General features: G+C 39.5%; 1 protein-coding gene across 1 annotated transcript in view; it reads right to left on the bottom strand.

Moving 5' to 3' along the window:
• Positions 1–11,967, bottom strand: part of MTA3 (metastasis associated 1 family member 3) — a 130,558-nt gene that overhangs the window by 6,335 nt on the left and 112,256 nt on the right. The window contains exons 17-18 of the mRNA XM_017744863.1: positions 10,968–11,122; positions 6,307–6,334 (exon numbers count right to left, since the gene is read on the bottom strand). Coding sequence (XP_017600352.1) covers positions 6,307–6,334; positions 10,968–11,122 — 183 coding nt within the window. The remainder of the gene's footprint in view (positions 1–6,306; positions 6,335–10,967; positions 11,123–11,967) is intronic.

Here is an 11,967-nt window from a genome sequence, read left to right as displayed (position 1 = left end):
GAACAACACCTCACACACAGCAGTGATGATGGCAGAGCCATGCACAGAGCCATGTTCCTCAGACAGTCCTTCCCTCCAGGAGGGGAGAAAAGCCTGTCTTTGAATTCATGGCATTTCACCAGTATCCAACTTTGTAGAGTGGAGTAGAACTACTAAGTCCTAGCAAAGGAAGTTCGATGGAATGGGTAAAAAAGTAAATTATTCATACTCCTTAAAATAAAACAATAGCTCAGGCTTCAACAGACTTGTAACCTGAGCTACAGGACAGCTGCTCTGCACTTTATCTGAAATTCATTAGCCTCTCCTTAGTTACCTTACACTGCAGAGGCTGCAAGGCAGGAAGTCTGCTTTATCCAATAAAGGGTTGCTTAACCTCTCATCCCTGGGAAGGAACATACAGGATCACTGGAGATGTGTCAATACACCGGCACTCTGGGAATCCAAGGAGCCAGAAAGCCTTCCACAGCTTACAGGCACAAACACCAGCAGATTTCAAAGCAACTCCTTTATTCTTCTTAACTATATCAGCAGGGTGAGGATGAATTCCTACTCTACACAACTCTATCCTCTACCAAGCGGAATTTTCAAAACCATCTATTTATTCTGCAGCAGGATGGCCATTCTGTATGACCATTCATTGATTAAACATCACCTGCCATGAGATGAAAAAATTACCCACATGGCAGCATATAATTTTTCCTGAGACAAGCAAGAAATTGAAGAGGAGGTGCATCAGAGCTGGCTAACAGTGGAACACAATGTTGCTTTCAACTACTCCCCAAACACCTTGCATATGAATTCACAATTCCAGCATTATCCCAGACTCTAAGATGACAAAGAACATACAACTTCTGCTTCTGGCCTTGGGCTACAAGCATTAAGTGCCATCTCCCCAGCAACATTAAATACTGCATTGAAAACTTTCAAAAATATTATGTTAACTAAATATCCTTATTTAAGTCCAAGATAAGAGAAAGCTCCCTATTATATTTTTCATAGGGGGAAAAATTATATATTATACTTCTTCATTTTTATTAGTATTTTTCTGTCCTTCTTTTCTTACCTTGCTTGATTATTTCAGGGTAGGCTTCATCTGAAGTTTTTGGCCGGAATGCTGTGCTTTACAGTATTACAGCTTATAATATTACTCAAAAGAGTAAGGCTCTTTGATTGTCAATATGCTTCCTTTTTATCAATTATGCATACGCTTTTCCTGGAATAACATATGTACCAATAGAGTATATTTGGAGGAGGTTCTCGGCATCCTGGATATTTGCTATTAAGCAAGGGCTGAAATATAAAAATTATTCAGTCTTACCAGAAACAGTTGGAGAACAAAAGTTCCCTCAAAAGCCCATCCTCTGGGGCTCCACTTCACACCATCAATCTCTTGCATAATCAGCATTTCTCTACACAGAGAAACTCCAGTGCAGAATATGGATTAGAAACATGTAGTGTGGCAGAGGAAAGCTTTGCCACAGAATGATTTGATGCTAATTTCTAAGGTCATTTTCATGTCAAGGGTTGAAGATTTTTTAATTTGTTTTTTTTAAATATTCATGTGACCAAAGGTCTATTCAAGTTCCATTTTCTGCCACTCATCCTGCGCTCCACATTTATGTCCAGCACTTTTCACATCAGTATCTCATAGTGCTTGTTGGACTGATTAATTAAAAACTGCACAGCATCCTAAAGAGTAGGTGTACAGAAATATTATTCAAGCTTACAGACAAGATGTGGAGCTACAGAAAGGTTGAATTAAATTACTTGTCTGGTGTCTCACATCAAGCAAGAGGCAACCTCAGAATTTTAGTTTGGATCTGTGCTTTCTCCACAAGAACAAGACTTGAATAGTATTTTGTCAAGTAAATGTTTTAGCCTCTACTCATAGCACAAGTTACAAAAACAGCCAGTCAAGTCTCCTGAGATGTTTGACAAGAACTGTTACTTATCTCTGTGATTGACTTTCACAGTCACAGTCAATATGTTCTCTTTGGTATTTTATATTTAAAATTCTTATGTAGTTACTTATGCAAGCGTTTTCACCAAAAGAGACCAACTAACACTTGTTTTTCCACAGCCTTACCTACATTTATGCCAGAGGGTCATGAGTTTAAAAAAACCCCATATTATCAGGGAAAGTATTAAGAATGAATGATTAAATACATACACTGAAATATGGACTAATTCAGAATTAGATCCTCTACCTATTATTTGAAATGAAGACTGATAGAGGACAACTTATAAATTAAATTTAGGGGGCAGTTCTGTGTGAATTTTAAGACTGTGAGGATCACTGACACCATATTTTTGAACATATTCATCCCGGTACAGTTCTATAATCTTTTTTGCTATTTAACTTTAGCAACAGTGCGTTCACCACAGGACTTACAGAGTTTATCTGCCTACATGTACATTATTGCTGTGTATTTCTCTGCCTTCAGATGAAACAATTCTTAACTCTGTGTCCAGCTTCTATGAGCTACTATTGCTCACAGAGCACAGAAATCATAAGAAGTGGAAAATATCTCTGAACACAGACACTGTACAGTATTTGGGGATTACAATCATTAATATCTAAGATCTAATGTGATAAACCTCCATGGTTTAGGCATAGGAATGGTGAGATTGGACTAATTTTAGTCTAACTAAGCTGATGTTACTCTAGCCTTGGTATAGGTAACAATTGTATAATTAATGGTGTCTCTACCTTTCCTTTGATACTTAAGTATGTTGGTCTGACAAGTTCACATTTTTATTGTTGCTTTGTATGTTTCCCAAGTCTTTGACAGAGAAATTGGCTTCCCCCACACAAAGATGCTTATTAATAGAAAAATCTCTTCTTGTTCAATACCAAATTGGTTTTAACTCCCACAATAGAAGACGGCCAAATATTACAAGATGACACATTCCCACTGGGCATGTGGATTTAGGAAAAAGCTAAGCAGCAAGCTAACAAAAAGCTAAGCCCTAAGACTTTCAGTTAAAACATTTGATAAAGAGGATGGGGTTCAGCTACATCAAATCCTCTGTGCAAACACAAAAGACAGCTTCTGAAGGAAAACCTTCTGAAATGGCCAAATGCAGGAATCTAAAAATTTGTCAAGAAATGTAAGGAAACAGGTTAAAAGAACTGCATGGCAATCCAGTTCAACTTCAGACATACAGGGTGCGTTGGGGACTAGGTGATGTACTCTAGCTGATGGACTGTGCTCAGTGGGAGTCAGGAATGGGTTGAAGGGCTTTGCTGAATTGGGTCTGGAAGGTCTAGCAAAGCAAACAAGGTTTTTGGAAAAGTCAAGTGCTTATACAGGAGCTTCTCCACCAACACGTACATTTAAGACAATCCTTAATGCACTTATCGTCCCTGTATTTCACATAAGTTGTTGGGGTTTTCTTTCTCTCCCAAGTTTCCCAAGACAGCAAAATTTTACAAAAAGGCTCATTTTAGAAATTGTGTTTCCCTTCCCAAATATAAAATTTTCTGGCTATTTCTGCACCTACTGTCTGAATGTGAGAGAACATTTGTCAAAGGCAGTGGAGAAGACTGCACGTGGCTGAGTGACCCTTCTAAATGTGCCTTTGTTTCTTAGCTGAGTCGTGTGAATTAACTACATTCAAGTTCCGACCTAAGATGCAATTACAAAGCAAACTTTGGTATCTAAGCCCCCCTGGAGAGGCAGCATATTTGAATTTCTGCTCACAACAGGGCAGGATCATTTCACACAAGCCAAAGGTGTGACTTTTCAGGCAGCAGTAACTAGGTCATTTACAGCCATCTGTTCCTAGCCTCAGCCTCCCTGCGGTCATCACCAAAGCTGTGTGCTAATTAATTTTTACCTGCTAACCAGTGGAGACAGCTCTGAAACTAACAAATCATCCAGTTTCAGTCAACAGCTCCTGGACTCCTGTGAGTGGCATTTCCACGAGACTTTATTACCAGTAAAGGTAAAGAGGTTTCTCTGAAAGAAGATCCCCTGTAAGGCTTCTGACCTGCTCCGTGTGGAGCGGCCCTCTGGAAGAACGAGAAGGCTTCATCTGACTCTTCAGGCAAAGAACAGGAGTTACCTGTTCTTTGCCGCCAAATCTTCAAGCAAGTGCTTAAGCACATTCTTAATTTTGATTTGAGTAGTTAGGTATATAAATGCTTGGAGATACAGACTTAAAAGACCTGCTTGATGTTTCATGGGAAGTCTGTGAGGAAGCAGGGAGCTGAATCATGTCTTCCCAAGTCCTAAGTAAGCACTCCAAACACTGCAACATCCTTCCACTACCATGTGGCTTTAAACAGGGCAAGTAGCTTACTGCAATGCCATTGAAACTCCATTTTAAGCTGTCAGAGGATTAATACATAGCTCCAAACCAGCATGATTGTATTTCATTTGTTCTGAGGACTGATAAAGCAAACCCCATAACACTATGGGTTCTTCCAACCTCCCAGCACTATCCATTGGCACAACTTATACAGAGCTCTGAGGGGGTTTTGTGTACATGTTTTCCTTGCATATAGCTATGATTCCTTAAATTAAAAAAAATATTCACATTCTTCAAATGAGTTGTTTTAGTTCCATGGAATGAACCTGCTTTTAAAAACAAACATTTGCATTATCACAATAGTGTTACTTTGATTTAGTAGGTACTATAAAGGATCCCACAGGAGAAACTCATGAAGGTAAATATTGAAAGAAAATGTCTTTAGACCCATGAAAGCTGCTCAATGGGAAATGAATGGCAAGAGATTATGATCTAGTTTCTACACTGCTGCTTGTGATTCTGTATCACAGTATCTCAGCTGGGGCTCAGAAAAGTGTGATTTATAAGGTGTGAACAGTGCGCAGCATTCATGAATAGCCCACACAAAATAAGGTCAAAATAACATCTCACAGAAAATATTATGCTCTCTCATGAGCATACAACAGCTTTGAATGGGAGTTAACCAAGTAGGATGGCTCCTAAACTGTAGCAAGGCCAGTTTCTCCCCAGATTCCTCACACAGTATCGTCATGGTGACTGGAGAGAACTGTTAGTTCACCTGGACTCAGATATAACCAATCAATAAGATATTTGCAATCCTATCAGCAGAGATTAAACAGAATTCTAAGGTATATATTCTGTAATCCCTACTTTTCAAGATGTATAACAACTATATAATACAACAGAAGTAAAGGAACCAGAAAATGACATCCTTAGAGACTGATACGGTTTTTTGTTAGAGAGCTGGTGCATCATATTCTCAGGCTTGCAGGTGATGCTCCAAGAGTGCAGCCAGGCATCTTCTTGCAGCTGGTTACAGGACTGGGGTCTAAAGACCATGGTGCCATGCAGGAAAGAAGTGAAAATACACTAGGCCAAGATCCAAGTATGATGTAGCTCAAAACCAGGATCCCAATTCAAATCAAGGTGCCTCATCTTTATGAAAAGCAGAGGTCAAAAATATGGTTTTTTGGTTTGGTGCACAAATTTTTTTGCACAGCTGGGGCCAGCTAGAAAAGAAAGAGTAAACGTACCCATGGACATTTGTGTGGTAGGAATTGCACACGTGAGGAGGAAGAAGCAGCAGAGCAGTTAACACTGGAGCTCTGGCTCGGATGTAGATCTGCAGCTCTGCACCATGTGTCAGACCCCCAGCACCGAAGCCTTACTCCTCCAGCTTTCCTTTTTCTCCCGGCAGCGTGCTGCAATGCAAGCACTGTGCATGGATTACAGCGCACGTGGGAGAGAGAGGGGGCAGGGGCAGGTCACCCACAACTCTTAACTCGGGCTTTGGTTCTCGCAGGGGTTCAGTTTGTGTTCCAAGGTACAGGTTAGGGTTTCCACGGATAAAGCTGCACTGCAGAGAGGGCCAGCAGCATGTGCAGGAGCACGGAGGGCTTTGAGCACTAGCATGGCTCTCCCCCTCTTCTGCAAGAGAAGCAGACCACTGACAGCATGGCAAGACTCAACATTCTGCAGCAGCTGGTTGTCAGCCTCACATTCTCTTCTTTCTCAACATGCAACTTTGGTTTTTAAGCTTTTTTGTGTGTGCTATGAGACATGCATAAATAAAAATGAGTGGTACCAGGTAATTATCACAGCAATTGTGATATCCTTATGTAGCATCTCAACAAATCAAGGGAAGCTTTTTCCTTTTGGAGACAGAACATGAAGTGAGGGATACGAAAATTGCCTACATAATGCTGCCACAGGGATGCCTCTCAAATCATTTTATCAGCAAAAAAAGGAAGCCATGTCTGCTGGTAACAGCTAAAGATCACGTTCTAATTTCAGCAGTTGCAGTTAACTCATTCCCAATGGAGATGCACTTACCGTGAGAAGGTTTCTAACTGCTTCAGCACTGAAAGGAAACAAGCATTGAGTCATTCAACTGCAGATCTATATGCAAATATGCTTTTTGGCCCATGAAGGGAAAGCATACAGAATCCGCTGCTATAATGCAGTCAGCCAAACATTTCCACGCATTTCTTATAATGCAAACGCTGGGGAAAAAAAAAATCATTTACCAACCAGTGTTTTAGCTGTCCCTATACAAGTGTGATCATTGGCATGCACATGCACTCTGTTAGGGACAGAGCATGTGTATAGGAAATATAGGCACACTGCATACCTAGAATTGGTAAGAAAAGTTTTAATCAATAGATATATTCCCCTTGACATCGAATGGTTCAACAGTAATATTATTAATTTTACTCAAAGATTATGTTTATATCTTATATAATTCAAGATATATTAAGCCAATACATTACATTTTTATTAAACTTCTGAAGACTGTAATATGAACTGTTCCATTTTTTTCAATTATTAACTCCCAGAATAGTGATTCTGTATAAAGAATCTAGTTCCACACAATATGGTAATTTTGGTCTGTTGACCTCTAGTTGGGCCTACAATAGAATCCACATCACAGCTAGCCCAAAAAACTTTCTTAAAGCAAAGGTGATTTAGTATAAAGAATGAATAAAATGCTTTTATAGTTAGGAAACTTCTGGCTTATCCTAAAGCATACACTTAGTGCTAGGAGGGCCCTAGCAACTAATATCTAAGAATATTAAAAAGAAATAATTCTTTTGGTGAGCAATGATAAACGTGAGGCTCTTTAAAGAGTGACTTTTTCAATGAATTGTGTAAACAGATTTCCACTTTAGAATAAAATCTTGAGCAAGTTATTTCACAGCAGGGAATGAGAATTTCTTTTTAATTTGAAAAGGATAAGAATAAAGAAAAATACAAAAATATTAAATCCAGTAAAGATCAACAAAAATTATGATGTAATGTCAGAAGGTAAGTGTTCTCAAACTGCCATGTGGTTTTCTGCCTAGATTGATCCCTGCTGTGAGCTTGTGACTGAACAGAGGCAGGGAAATCCCATGGGAGCAGGTCTCACACCGGCATCGGGGAGGGTTTAGAATGGAGAGTGCAGCTTGTCGCCAGAGATGAAATAGCAAAACTGGGACCTCTGTATTTACTGGCAAAACTCACTGAGCCTGCTGACAGGTATTCAGAGGGGCATCCACATATCCATACAGCAAAATTCACAAGGATGATCCCTTCAAGGCACTAACATGCAGACAGATGGAAAAACTCTGTCTCTTCACCAAAGTGGCCGTGGGCTGTAATGACTGGGGCTCAGCACCATGTTAAGGCGCAGCTCAGCTCTGCAGAGGCAATGGGGCTGGGAGAGAGGGAAACACAAATGGGAGTTCTGCTGCCATTTTTCCCCAGATGTGCAGCTACTGATAAACAGCGGGGGAGGAAATGGCTTTCAAATAGCTACAACTTAAAAAAAAAACCCCACAGCTGAAATGTATGAGGATGTGCATTTCAACTGATGTGAAATACATTCCTGTTCTACTCTGAAGGGCAGATTAGCACCTAAAAATTTGTTGAACTTCAGATGTAAATTCCAGTCCTTGTGTTTCTATGATACATATGCTCACACTAATTTTCGAGGATACCTGCAGTCATTGTTGAACTGTGGCCTGAGTGTAGAGGGAAGGGCACTGCCCTAAAATTCTAGAGTAACTCCAAGGGTTACCCTGGAAAGCTTAGATGATATATAACTCCCAGAGTTATTTTCACTGCTCTTCGTATTTCACTCCCTACATATCTGTTGCTACAAATATCTCAAATCTGTGAGCAATTAGATACACAAGAGTTAACTTCACAGAAATACTGCTTAAATTCAGAGAGGAAAGGGTGATTGTTAAAAATTAATATTATTAAAAATTTCTTCTAAAATGGAGTCATACATACATGTATTCACCTTATCTATTGATGAATAGTAACATTTAGAATGCTCATGTCCATCTTTGGTTTGATTAGCATGAAATAGACTGGTACTTCATTTAGTCTAGAAGCAATATTATTACTCTTTTTTTTCTCAGCCAATATCAACAGTCTATTATAGTATAGGCTCTTAAAGCTAAATTTCTGTGAAAATTTACACTCTAGACTCCCTACTTGATGTTTTATAGAAATGTGCATCTTAAACATTAATTCACTAGACAAAAAGAAATATTTTAGGACAGAGAAATGAAAATTGTTGTGGACTGTTGCAAAAAAAAATTATACTGAAAAATATTTTCCTTTTTGCAGGCTTCAATTACTCTGAAAAATATTTTTCCTTTTGCTATAATTATCATGTGTCTCTCTCATATGTATTTTTAATGAAAAAATTCATCTGATAAAACAGATTGGATCCTGATGGAGCACAAAAAAAGTTCCCTAAAGAACCAGTTGTGACCTTAGATGGGGCAATTATTTCTGAGCTGAGTGTTCAGAACATGTTCAGAACTTAATGGTTTCTCCCTGGCAGCTCATTCTGATTGGCTACTTTTTTTATTTTTCCATTCTGTGTCAGGACTGGGTAAATTGTGTGCTGCTTTTTCAAACATCTCCCTAGATGTCTCTTTCCATTGCAATTATATTGTGTTCAACTCTGTCCTGGCAGTGCTGAGCTGTGTGATCTCCTATCACAGGGCAGGCTGCCTGTCAGGGACTGCTCTCTGCCTCCACCTGCCCTCAAAGAACAGAGCATTTAATTGTTGTCTTGGACATTAGGGCATTCCTAGCAGCAGAACCAGGCAGTGCTTTCCACTCGAAGCTCTGAAGGCTGGAGACTTTCAGAGCCCAGAGGAGAACAAGCTACCCCATCTCTAAATAATCACAAAGTAAAGGTGAAAGGAATCAAAGGAAAAAAATTAGAAAGGAGAAGGCACAGCTGAGGGAAGGAATCGATGGGGATGGTATGAGGACAGGAAAATACAAAAAAACCTAAGAAAGAATGGAAAAGCCCTGTGAAAGACAAGGAACAGATCTCCTGTGAAACAGAGTTTCAAAGGGTAACAAGCATTCTCTGCTGTGCTGCTCCAGCACCTGCCAGAGTGATGCAGCAGCACATGTTCAGGTACCTGCTTGTTTGAGGAGTATCAGTGAGGTCCAACTTCCCTGTGCTCCCCATACCAGGAGGTTTCAAATGTTACTCTTTAAACTGTTCATTACTGGAGAAGAGCAGCAGACACAGACCCCTGAGGACTAAGACCCTTGTTTGCACCCCACCCTGGCTGCAGAACCACAAAACAGTGGTACCTCTGCTTGCTCCCTGGCCTGGGTATGGTGTCTGCAGCCCTGGGAGCAGGGAAGGGGATTTCCTAGGATGGGAACAAGCAGAGCTGTCATGGATGAGTGATTTGCAAAGCCAGGACTCATCTCACTACACTTCAACCACCTAAAATTTAAACATCTAGTCCAGGTAAGTTATTTGGTCTGCCTGTGAGATAAGTGGGGAGATCACTGCCCGTGTAAGACTCTTCTCATCCTTTGACAGGTGCTTGTCTATAACATTGGGAAAAAATTAAATTGAAAATTCTAAAACTTCAAAAGGTAACCAGTCTCACTTTCAGGATCCAATTGCTAGGGATTAGGCTGATATTACTAAGGTCTTTGTATCAAACAATTTTCAAAATGCCATCAATCTGGGCTGGAATCAGAAGCCTAAGAGCTCATCAGCTCATCATCCTCTTACCACTCTCTCTGAATTGTTGCATTCCTCATTAAAAAAAAAAAAGGTGCCATAATCAATTATGTTGAAATAACCACCAAATTATCATGTGCTAGTATGTTAACTCTCCTAGCTGAATCTGCCATTAATGGGATTAAACATGCACAGTTTCCTTGGTTATCTCTACATTTGCATATGTTCTTTCCCTTCCCTCTTTTTATTATTTACATTTTTCTTCAACTACCAGCTTTTCTAGGCTTGTGAAATAATCACAGAAGTGAGGAACAGTCTGATGTTGCTTGCTGTAATTAAGCAAGATATTAAAGGTTTTTAAATAACAGGCCCAGCAAACACAGTTTACAAAAACAGACTGCAACTTCTTCTCTTAGTCTGAAATAAATCAGGGAAGGGCCAGACAGGGGAAGAAAAGAACAGAACAGAGGAACCTCCAGAAAACTAGTGACTCTTCCATGATATCAAGCCTTTTTGGAAAAAGCAAAAGCTCATTAAATTTTACCAATTAATCTGTAACTGAAAGGCTGACGGAGATTATTATCTCCATTGCTTTTAAAGGAAATCAACTTCTCGCCTGGAAAGATGCTATCAGCTATATATTTCTCCACTGTGTACTATCTCTGAAGTTCTGAAAATTTTAGAGGATAACCTGCATTGTAGATGCATTTATATTTTGCTGAATGATCAGAGGTGCCCTAAACATCATTGTAGATGAACCACAATAAGTGTTAATTTAAAAGGTCTAATCTTTGCCACAGAGAAGTAGCACTAAGTCTCATTAATAAAATGCTGATAATATTAGTAGATAGAAGATGCAAAGTTTGGCTTGTACCAAAAATTGGTCTCTGCTGTAATGTGACCTCAGATAATAATGTCAAAACTGTTACTGAAATATTGGATCAGTAGCACGTATGCAGTGAAGCCTCATTCCCTGCTAAGGTTTCACTTTTCTTACCTGGTCTCTTCTGTAGCTATAAAGAAACCATCATCTGAAGCATCGAGCCAATTTTGCCTCTGTCTCTTGATCACTGGAATGGTGCTTGTCTTAATGGCACTTGCACTGGCTTGCAAGGCCTTACCATTAGCCATGTGGATGTGGGGAGCAGCGTGCTGAAATGGTAATAAAAGGGAAAGGTGTTTGTCTGAGAAGAAGCATAATTCCATTACCAAATTCTGCTGTACAGGGCAGCCTACACACGTCTCAAAACCCGGCTCATCGGCCCCAGCCTGTACCTGGGGGTAAGATAACAACCAACCTGTGCCCATTGACGTGTTTTATGCATAGGTCTTAAAGCTCTTTAAAAACTAAATTAACTATTGCTAATGCCATTTTATACAAAAAGATCTTGAGGCATGAATCAATGCTATGAACTAAGCAGTTCAGAAACAGAAACTCATTGCTTTTAGGAGAGAATTAAAATTTTCTGAGCAAAAAACCCTAACATTCCAAGCAATGAGACACAAGACCTATTTTTTCATCCAAGTATGGCACTAAGCTAATTTCAAAAAATTCATACTTCTCACTTTGCATGTCCTTACTCTGCCTGTCTTTCCTTTTAAATAGAAGTCACTGAGTAAGACAAGTGGTTTGGTCCTGCTGCTTACCTGAATGGAAGCAGGAAAACAAAAGTTTATATCACCATGCTGGTGCCATGGTTCTTAGGTTTAATTACTTAGGTAGTTAGAGCTACCTGAAATACATCTGCATTCATTCCATAACTGATAACATTAAACAGAAAACAATGCATTAATTTTCCACTAAACCTTTACCTGGAGTAATTGTGCAAGTACTCAGATCTAACAAGAGAAGCTGCCTTCTGACACATGAGGAGAGAATGAAAATGTTTTCTGTATCATTTATAGGAAATGTTTTGGAAGAATACACCATGACAAAAATACTAGTCTTGGAAATCTTAATCTTGTTTCCCACATAATTGATTAGCAGCAGGACTAAT

The sequence above is a fragment of the Corvus brachyrhynchos genome, unplaced genomic scaffold (assembly GCF_000691975.1).
Source record: "Corvus brachyrhynchos isolate BGI_N302 unplaced genomic scaffold, ASM69197v1 scaffold258, whole genome shotgun sequence".
Lineage (NCBI taxonomy): Eukaryota > Metazoa > Chordata > Aves > Passeriformes > Corvidae > Corvus > Corvus brachyrhynchos.
Note: the sequence above shows the minus strand (reverse complement) of the source record. Positions and strands in the feature narration are given on the sequence as shown.